Here is a 10,780-nt window from a genome sequence, read left to right as displayed (position 1 = left end):
TCAATTGCGCCACCGTTGGCGGATCATATAAACAAATAAATGTAAACATCACAATAACCACAACCGCCTTAAAAAACGAACAAAACGTAAGGGATGGTTAGGGATACAGTCGGGAATCTGCGCTCAGTGTCTTTATTAACAGCTGTAAAATTAGTCCCGAACTCGAAAGGTTATATGAAAATCACTTCAAACTCAATCTTTACTCATTAAGTTGAACTTAAGATGCTGGGAAAATAGGAAGTGAAAGTCATGCCGGAGCCGTCTCATTTGGAATAGAACAGTCAATTTGTGAGTCGCATTAACTCTTGATACCATTCTAGTGGCAGAAGGAGTCAATACGTTTAATTATCTACATTATCTACGTGAGCACGTGAGTTATCTCTTGTACATTGCGAATTTTCCTTGACGAATTACGACATGCAAGTGTTTTCTCCCAAGGAACCTATTCCAAGAAAGTGCATATATTCTGTTCCAAGATATTGCACACTCTCACGAACTGCACCTTAAAATAAGCTGTCTTCCTTGATCTGTACAATTATTTGACGGGTATGTTTGCGATGCTGTCTTACCGTGAATTTTTTAAAAATGTTGTGCGAAATCTTGTTCATTAACTATATCCTTCCTTTCAAAATATTAAAGCTCAATCGTAGTTTGAAATTTTATTAGTGATTGAGTGGTGTAAATAACAATGTCGCAGTGATTGAGCGGAAGATTTAATATCTTTTGGCTGTGTTATTATTGTTTCAACGCAACGTAAACGCTGTTAATCCCTTAACCTATGCTGTCATCTCATTGACCGAGACGTGTTGATACTTTTGTAAGTTACCTATACTGCTTCACTCTTAGTTTTCTTTGGTAGAGATACATTTAGGATAACTAAAGGCGAATTTTCTCATTGGTTTTATGGATATGACACATGCGCGTATCCTTAGGGACTCGAGTGTTTCAGTTTACGAAGTAACCTTAGCGCCAGTATCAAGAAATCAAAGTAGATGGTAAAGGAGACAAATTGAACAATCTTCCCTGAATTAAACTATTTTTATTCTTAGAAACCTTAATTAATCCATTGAGATACCCATTTAGAGGCACTAGCGTCAGGGGAAAAATTGGAGTTATTATAGTCGGTTCCATTCGAAAATGCCTCTGAACGTTATGGTCAAAATGATAACAAATCCTCTGACGATCGAGCTAGCGTGTGGAAGTTTTAAACCCTTTTCCCAGAAATTTTTGGGAGATACAGTCAGCTTCTGATGTGCCTCCTTCGAATGAACCCACTGAAATAAAAATTTACCATCCCCTCTCCCAAAAAAAAAGATTCTTGCTATGGCAATATTGTGAAAATAAATTAATACAACCTCCCACTCTGAAGGCATTTCTGGGCTTGCCAATGATTGGTACATCTTACGACGAGGTTATTATCAGTACACTTGACAACTAATGAATGTCAGTAGCAGTTACTGCTTGTGTTATTAGAATTATACCAAGTTTGGCTCAGTTTCTCTCTTTAGCTTGATGTAGAACATACTTATTCTTCTCATATACTTATTCATTACCAACCCGATGCAATGGCTGCTTTCTGCCATGGAACAGATGCAGAGGTGCTTAGGTAGCTTTTTGAGTGCTCTGAGGGAGCCTTCTCATTCTACTACTTTCCAAGAATAGGTTGCTACGTACAGTAAAACTTGCTTCTATCTATCACAAATGTAACAAAATCTTGCCTATAACGAGGTGAGTTACCAGTCCCTTGGACTTTCCAGTCACCAATGTTAATTTCCCTGCATGTAATGTGTTAGGATGAAACGAAATGTTGGCTATTATGAACTATTCTTTGTTCCATTGAGGAATTATTTTCTTTTTTCAATGAATAAATTAAGGCCATGTGCGCTACTAAACTGTGTCTTACCTTATCATCTTTGCTTTTTTCTCTTACATGTGGCTATCACCATATATTTCTACATCTTAAAATTCTTCCCTTTACTACCATTAGATGGAAAGGTCAAGGGACGATGGTTTATTGTTACAGATCTGTTGTGTAAATAAAGATGATTTGATGGAATACTAGCTGGCAATCTTGTGATGTATATGGCAAAATCCTTTATTATGAATATAACGAAATCCTGTTTAAAACAGAATAGAATGATAGTATCCTGAAATTCATCAGAAGCGAGTTTCACTGTAGATAGTTGGTTTGGCAGTCTAACGTGTTGTATCACTCTGTAGGCGCTGGACAAAAATGTCTTCTGCTCAGTAAAATTGTCAACTAGTCTCACTGCATGCACACATTCAGCCAGAGAGCTCAAGAGCTGCTCCACTGACTGATTGTGCCCAATATCCTTTGTTTTATGCTACCTCCCTAAACTGACGTTTCAAAATTCATTGTTTCTTTTGGCGCAAGTGGAATACTATTCAAGCACCAATCTTTCTAGACTTAGTGATGAGAACTATGACTTCCTTTCATCTCAGTGGCCAGCTGAACATTTGTGTATTCAATTGAAATAATTAGAAGCAATAGCCATTGAAATGACTTTTTTATTTGAGACTGTTGAGCTGCAATATCATAAGCAATGACAGTAATAATCATTGATTTTTTACCTAAGTAACAGGTTCAACTGGGGGTTTTTAGGTAATATCAGCATGTTGAAGTTTCGATCCATACTTCGGACTCAGAGTAAATTTAGACAACTACGCTATGAAAGTTCGAAAGCTGCAGGTGAAGGAGGAAAACTCACACCAAAGCCAACTGAGGAAAATGCGACTGCAAGTTTGAGAGTTGGTAAGGAAGCTGTTCAATATTTTCCAACAAAGTTCACAGGAAGTGAATTACGAGTGAAGTAGAATTTGTTGGAATACCTCTCACTACATACTAGATTATTAAAAATAAAAATTTAGCATGCTTTGGAAAAATGATTTTCTTGTATTAGGAAATAGGGTTTAATGACTGTCACCTCACTTTGTACAAGTTTTTAGAGATTTCATTCTTTCTGTTTTAGGTGCCATGCACAAACCTAATAAAATTGACAAGTGGTTGCTGGTTTGGGATAAGAAATATAAAAGTTTTGATGATGTTCCTATGTATGTTACGTAAGTACACAGTAAGCAATAAGAAAAAGCATTGAGATATACATACATTTCACATGTCTGCTAATTTACCTAAATTCAACTAACATTTGACCCTAGGTGACTATGTTCTCATAAAAAATTTGTACGAATGTATAATTGCCTCAAATTAAATATACCACTATCACTTCACTGTAAATACCATATTTTACTTCACCTTAAGACATGATAAAATGAGAATTTTGGTTTTAATCTCAATTTCAAAACCTTGAAGTATACATTCTGATTCTCCATCCCCACCGCGGCCCCTGCCCTCCCATGCTTTTGCAGGCCCACCCTTCCTCTCGCTGAGTGGATGAGTTGTTCTAGTTACCCCAACTTGCCACCGGTGACACCCTTCGACGGGTCGTGTTTTTGTAATTATTATTATTATTTCATTAATTACTTTACACATGCATTTTTCTTGGTTTTAAAAGTCTTATTAGACTAGTAACTTGGCTACAATTCTTTTGTTCACAGTTGTTTCCAAAAATAATATATTCAATTAATTACTACATTTATAACTCCCAATTTATGTCAATTTAGACACGATAGACAGAAAAAATGCAGTGACTTTTATGTATGTTATTAGCAAAATTTTCACATTGATAGTATCTACTCATCATTCAAATGAGGAAAATCGTTTAACGGGGCAATCACCTTTCGCCTTAATTTATTTTCACCACCATGATATTTGTAAAGCATACCCCAATTGCAATAGACAAAATTGATCTCCAAGCAGAGGGATTGTAGCTCAACAAGTTCCATGAATCATTCAGATATCTTTCGGCATCACTAGTAGACTGAAACATTAGGTTCCCTTGAAAACTAAGAAATGGCCTCAAAACTATTAAGAATCTTTGGTTCCTCCGGTATGTGTATTTTAACTAAGTTTGCCAAAAACATTTCAATTCTCAACTAAGGTGAATATTTCCTCTGGTAGTTGGCAAGCTATTTTCTGTATCCTATTTACCTATATTAGTGATAATTCAACATTTGACTTGGTGAGAGAAATAAATCTGGCCATACTGTTAATCTATGCTAATTTATGCATCCTCACCTGGTGCAATTCTTGCATTTTACAGGAATGATAAAATGGAGAAGGCCCGCAACTGGGCAAGGATTAAGATTAGCACATATTTAATGATTGGGACAGTGATTGGTTGCATCATCATGATAATAAGTGGAAAGAGAGCAGCAGCAAGAGGTGAAAGTGTAGCCAAAGCAAATCTGGAATGGCACAAGAAAAACCGTGAAGAAATGCTGGCGGCTCAGTCTAATCAACAAAAATAAATTCCTAGAAAACCATAAAATGTGATAGTCTCTCTAATATGCTCCAGCCTATTTTCTAAATTTCATGGTGTGAAATCTATTTGAATTTGACAGCCTATTATTTGCCAGTCAAAGCTAGCAAAGGGGTGAATCCATAGTTCTGCAAATTCGATTACCTTGTAAAGTCAATAAACATATTTTTTGTACCCATAATTGTAATTTGACGTTCATAACAAATCAATACAAATGTAACAATTCTATTATTATATTTTATAAAAAAACATGTGCATAGCACATGGCACATAATTTTCATAACTATATCAATATCCTTCACAAAGGAATACAGTTCCATAACACATGGATTACCTTTCTTCTGAGCTGTAACACATCCCATCAGCTCAATCCAGCCAATTAGAAAACATGCTAGCTCATTTCCACTTCAGCACTACAAGCCATTAATGACTGGATCTCACAGTTACTTTCACTTACACCTTGTCAGGAATTTTATAAAAAGATCTACATCGTTCATTGTACACTTTCATACTTCTTTCCTTCACTACCTCCTCCACATTTAGTTCAGCTTGCAACAGACGTAACTATGGAAGAGCACAGGTATCAAAAATAAATAAAAATAAGGATCGTAAGTTCATTCATAAACTAAAAAAAAAAAAAACAAATTACCTTTGTTTGATCTTTTCTTAATATCTTCAAAAGATTTATGTCATCTGGATTGGTCTCTCTCTGAGTTTTTGTATTTCGTACCTTGTCAGCAACAACCGAAATGCACTTTTTAATAGATGATTCCCTGTGCTCATAGTTACTTTGCAACTGGAAAAGTTAGATTTAAAGAAAGTGTTTTATAAGAGATACAGTACGCACCATGAAATAAATTAAATCATATCAAACTCTGTTCCAGTGCAATACTTCTCAGTTTCAAATAGTAAGGGGAAACAAAAAATACTCTAATACTGAAGTACCTTGTTAATAAAATGTGTAACAAATACTGTACGTTTTTTAAAAGCATTAAAAGAGCGTTAAAAAAATGTTAGGTATCAAATGCTATAATACCAAAGCACGTATTGTAGAGAAAATAATTCTATACTTAATTGACTAAATATTCTTAGTGAGTGTTTCTATTGTAATGGAATAAAATGAAAGATATATATAATCTCTCCTTGCCAAGTTTGAGAAAAATCAAGGAAGACCTTGATTCTTCACACTATTTCCTTTTGCTGATACCTACGCTGCATTCCCCATCCACCCACTTCATTACCCCATTGAATGAGGCTCATACTAACCAAAAATGCACCTATCTGAAATGCTGAGGAGTGTACAACAGTGAGTTCATGAATGGCCCCATCCTATGCTAATCTCCACATGAATTGTCTTGAACCCACTTTCCTCAATTCCCAATCACTGAGTCTGCTTCATTGATGATATCTTACCCCTTGTTCCCATCAAAATTGGCTTTTCCTTATCAATCTTAAATGATGACATTTTAATATTGATGGTCACTAATTTTGATCATCAACATCAATGAGATAGGTAATTCCCTACTTGCAGAATTAGTGGAGTAATTTACATGAAACCAATATGTACATACATTCATGAGGACCCACAAAAAACTATAGAAATTGGGCTTTTGAAGTATATTCTCACAGAAAATATAAATGGTATTCTAAAAACAAAACCTATTTCCCCAAAAAAACACAGGCACTTCTTGTTAATGCCTCCATTTCATGCATCCTTGCCATTCTGGTTGATTTCAGTCCAGAAATACATATTCTTTGGAGTTATATTTTTTTTTAACTCCTTAATCGCACCAGAAATTCGTGAATAATGGGGTCATTAACTCACATCTAAAATCGAAATTTATTGAAAGAATTTGGTAGGTGGACGGGGTAGATAAGTTATAATGAAAGAAACATTTCTAGTACAGCCTTCTTCTCATTAATTTAAAATAAAAAATGCTAAATTCACTACCCTTTTTTATCCATTGTCAGGTGCAATATTGGAATTGCTGAGTTCAGGTGCAATGTGCCTGAAAGGCATGGATGTGAAAAAACATTATTAACTCTTGGCATGGATCAGTGTAACACCATTTAAGTTTAAAGCACCATTACTAATGTAGTTGAACACTTGATGTTGATGTCTTTCGAGCTATGCATAGACCCCTTTACATGATACAGCAAGGTGCGATTAAACGTGCTCTTTAGGCTATTAAGTATTATTACATGTAATTTATTTTACCACTTTAATTCTATAAGATCAGTGCTTTTTATTTTGCTAACTCATTTATCTAATAATGCTTTTATTTTGCTTAATGGTGCCATTATTTTGCTTAAATATGCTGAATAACCTGCCGCTGATCTTTCCGCATAAATGCGAAAAGTGAAAGGCTGCATAGAGCATGTCAAAACAAAAAGCTAATATAAGCGTGAAGGGCTTCTGCCGCCTAGAGGCACGGGGAAATTTTAAAAAAACCCGTCTGCGCCTGACAAACAGTAAATGAGTTGGTGATGTCATTAGAGGTCCAGTTCATTACCTCAATCAGTGAGACCCACTCATTTAGGGAATGAGTAACTCACAAGAGGGTAAACAACAACATAAGCATGGTCGAAGCTATAGGCCACGGAGTAGCTGAGAAGCAATGACCCAACTCATACTGATTCATTTTAAATTTGGCATATTTAGTAACCCTTATCCAGTATGAAAACATGAGAAATCATTTGAGGTTACAGGCCTCCTAAGTTTGATAACTAGGGGAAATTTGTGTCTCTCTACATATAAAAAAATATAGCTGTAATGATAATATAAATATGTACAGCACTTAAAAATGGGTACCTACATTTTAGAAAAGGAAACAAACAAAGCTTTACATTTACATACACTTGCAGGCAATCTTAAAGCCACTGAGTGCATCCACCATGTTGTGGATAGTTGGTCCTCGTGAATAAGGTATAAGGTTAGCAGTGATATAAGCAAGTCTACTGGTTGAATAAGCAGTCATGGACAAAAAGTGACTGTATTCCAAGGTGGAATAGATGTCTACCTGGGTAACAGGGCATCTAAGTGATAATTGAAGCCTGTGAAGATGCCGTGACTTCGCAATGAAAGCCACCAAAAATTATGCTTTCAATCATCCGTGGGAGAGAGTAACAGCTCTTCTTCGTGTGAGTGAAGTTGGAGACCACAATGTTAGGTACAGGGACACTCATTTCACTGCAAGGGTGGTAACATTTCCATACTGTAATGGCTGTGGTACTGCAATGATGCGGAAGGCAAGGGGAAACCACTGCCTTATTATCCTCAGTTGCAGCAACTTCACCCAAATTTTAATGATGAGTTAAGGCCGTTTTACACGGTACACGGAATTGCGCAATCTGACGTGCATGCGAAGGCGCAATCAAAATTGCGTCGTGTAAAGCGGTGAATTGCTAGAACACATGCGAGACTGCAAAATAGCCCCTGTTCTAATTTCATTCATACATTCGCGCAATTCCACGCCATTTTAGAAATTAATGCAGCTCTAACCTGCGCAATTCTGTGCCCCGTGTAAAACGGCCTTTATAAGGTATGGTTCGTAAGAAATTAAAAAAACAGTTCAGCTAAAGATCCCATTTACTTGAAGAAAAAATATTACCTATTAGAACACTTAAGATCACTTTGATCTTTCAACAAGTTTACTCAACGCTTGCTTTTGAGTGACTGATTGTGACAGCTCTCTTGCCTCACAGCTACATCTGTCAATCACGCAGCAAATTAGATAGCGCCGGCATCCTGAATTATTATAACAAAATTATTCAATCCCAAATACACATTCTTAACAATTAGGAAATCATTAAGTTGAAGAGGTGAAGGAGTAGGGTGTAGCTGAGGGTATGTGGATAGCCGAGAGACCAATGATGGACGAAGCAAGAGGGATTAAGAAATACATTGTCATCACTAGAATAGCCCAAGCAAAGAGAGCATAGCTAAACAAAAGGACTCTTCTTACAGCTGAAAATATAAGCATCAAAGTCAGGACCTTATTTATTAGGCCTTACATTAGGAGCATGCTTCTATACAGTAATAGGACATGAATGATGACAGCAGTGGAGACATCAAGGTTGGAATATTTTGAAACATGTGATGTGATAGAAGAATGATCAATTGGATAGAAAACTTTGGGTAGATGACGAGACAATTTAATCCAACATGAGACTAAAGGGTTTAACACATTCAGTGTGGAGCAATTCAAGTGACGTGCTCAGCCGATCGGACCTGGAGCCCTTTCTCTGCCCCCGTACGTGACTAATATCCACTTCCGAGTCTTCTGATCGTATAGCCTTCAGCAAGCTTTCCCCCTTTCGAACCGTGGGTACCGTTTGTAAAAAGCAGCATTTGAACGGAAGTTATGGCACGGAAACCTCCCTTTATTTCTCTCACTTATTTTAACGGCCGATTTTGATGACTTCAGTGAAAATCGGGTCCGCATTGAATGCGTTAATGAAATTATTATCATTGAAGGGAATGTATTAGGGACAAACAGAATAGGTAGGCCATGGATGAGATGCATAGAGTAGGTGAGAAAGAAAGTAGAGTAGAATAATTACTTAGCACAGTGTCAAAACATATATATTACAGTGTCACATAAGCCTATTGAAGAATTGAGTGGAGAGCAGCATCAAACCAATCTGATGGTGTGATGACTGTTGATGATGGTTTAAATACAATATATAGTCTGTTAATCTCTAGTGTCACCGGCTCAACTTTGTGGAAGTTCATTCAAACAAATGAAAAGAAAACTATGTACTTATCCACCAATTTATTATACATAGTTTTCATTTGTTATATAGTCTGTTTTTATGAATTTTCAAAACAAAGGTCATTGAATTCTTTGCTTTGATCTTGAATACATGAAACACCTTCAATTTTTCTAAAGAATAACATTTCATTCCTCATGTGTATTGCTAATATAAGTACCCAATAAGCAATTAGTCTTAAACTTCCTCAATAATCCCAGTACATTTTACACAGTCATAGAACTTTTTCAATGATAATTGGTTTTCGTGATGGATCAACTGAAGTCTTACAGAGAGCGGTCGCAAAGAGTCTTGAGGAAAAAATGGAATAACTGAATGTACTACAATGTGAGACATGATGGTGTAATCAATGAGTTTCCACTAAGTTAAGGAATAATCGAGTGCGATTGATAATGCTCTCACCATTGCAAGAGAGTCAGACTCATAGACAACCCTTTCCTTTATCAAACGGTTTTAACCCAATGGGTATGTCATAGGAATAGAATCAGCAGCAAATATACTCTTGACATATATTTCAGCGTTCATTTAAGCTAATTTTAATAAGCTTTACTTTATATTACAAATTCACATTTGCACTCAGATATTTAACAGAATTTTCACCAATTACAGAAATCTGCCTAGTAAGAAAGCAAAGGGATACAACTTAAGAATCAGGAAAACCTGGTGGAAAAGTTAATATGAACATAAAAGCGGTGAATTTAGTTTAAGCCGCATTTATCACCAACGTAGCATGTGACCCAAAGGCGGTCATCCCAAACATAGTTTTAATGAAAAAAGAAGCTTCTGAATTGGTCATTAACAGAATAGTGCTCCAACTTAAAATGTCTTCAAACTAATAAGCTTATGTACACATGGTTACTAACTAGTGATAAAGAAACTCTTCGGGGATAGCTGTTGACTCACTCATCAACGATGATGAGCGAGTCAACAACCACTTCCGATTTCATAAATGCAATATACAAATTTCTCCTTACAACACAATGTCCATCTTTCAATACCCCCCATACACCTTAGCTTAAAACGATGCTTATCGGCGAAATGTATAGCCATTGCAGCATCAATCTTACCATGCCGGTATGGTCCAGTCAGGTGGTATGTAATGGCAAAATATGGTAAGTTATTCGTAAGTCATATTTACCTCACCAAAGAGATCTTTGCATCTGGCCGCTGAATCAACGTTAGCCTTAAATGATTCAGTGGGTAATGATGTATTTAGAGCGTAAACAATTTTATCGTCAAATTCTCTCATTTTTTTAAGAGCCTCCTGAAAGTAAACGGATGAGATTATGAAATATAAAATACAACAGCATATTCGAATAAGAGCAGCAAAACTAGTTTTTCCCTTCATTTTCGGAGCTTAACATGAACAGAAACTTAACGTGCGGCTGAACTTGAGCAATGTAAATGTAAATGGATTTGACCCCAGAATATATAGTTAACCCGGATAACACATAGACTTTGTTCACAAAATACAGCTTGACCATGGAAAGGACGTTTTATTTCTCAAATTGAACGAACCTGAAATTCTAGAAAATCATCACACTCGCTGGACGTGGGCGCTGCCATTTTTTGATCTCATCTCCCTTCGCCCGATACCTCCCATGATT

The 10,780-nt window shown here is 36.3% G+C and overlaps 2 protein-coding genes across 8 annotated transcripts; one reads left to right on the top strand and one right to left on the bottom strand.

Annotated features, from left to right (window-relative positions):
* Positions 1 to 130: 130 nt before the first annotated feature.
* On the top strand, positions 131 to 4,581 carry LOC124160853 (UPF0389 protein GA21628). Of its 7 annotated transcripts, XM_046536949.1 has the most exons (5): positions 131 to 288; positions 439 to 546; positions 2,604 to 2,773; positions 2,991 to 3,081; positions 4,182 to 4,581. In XM_046536949.1, exons 3-5 carry the CDS (start codon positions 2,635 to 2,637, stop codon positions 4,387 to 4,389), a joined length of 438 nt encoding a protein of 145 aa, XP_046392905.1. In that variant the 5' UTR covers positions 131 to 288; positions 439 to 546; positions 2,604 to 2,634; the 3' UTR covers positions 4,390 to 4,581. The 7 variants fall into 7 exon arrangements, with proteins under 7 accessions (XP_046392905.1, XP_046392907.1, XP_046392908.1 ...); XM_046536951.1 differs by lacking the exon at positions 439 to 546; XM_046536952.1 differs by lacking the exons at positions 131 to 288; positions 439 to 546 and adding an exon at positions 299 to 370 and having other exon boundaries at positions 2,598 to 2,773.
* A 36-nt stretch (positions 4,582 to 4,617) lies between these two features.
* Positions 4,618 to 10,780, bottom strand: LOC124160854 (protein MIX23). The gene is made up of 4 exons (XM_046536956.1): positions 10,692 to 10,780; positions 10,312 to 10,437; positions 5,050 to 5,196; positions 4,618 to 4,964 (listed from the first exon to the last, which is right to left on the bottom strand). The coding sequence occupies exons 1-4, from the start codon at positions 10,737 to 10,739 to the stop codon at positions 4,854 to 4,856; spliced, it is 432 nt and encodes a 143-aa protein (XP_046392912.1). The 5' UTR covers positions 10,740 to 10,780; the 3' UTR covers positions 4,618 to 4,853.

This window comes from Ischnura elegans, chromosome 6 (assembly GCF_921293095.1).
Source record: "Ischnura elegans chromosome 6, ioIscEleg1.1, whole genome shotgun sequence".
In the NCBI taxonomy this organism is placed as follows: domain Eukaryota; kingdom Metazoa; phylum Arthropoda; class Insecta; order Odonata; family Coenagrionidae; genus Ischnura; species Ischnura elegans.
Note: the sequence above shows the minus strand (reverse complement) of the source record. Positions and strands in the feature narration are given on the sequence as shown.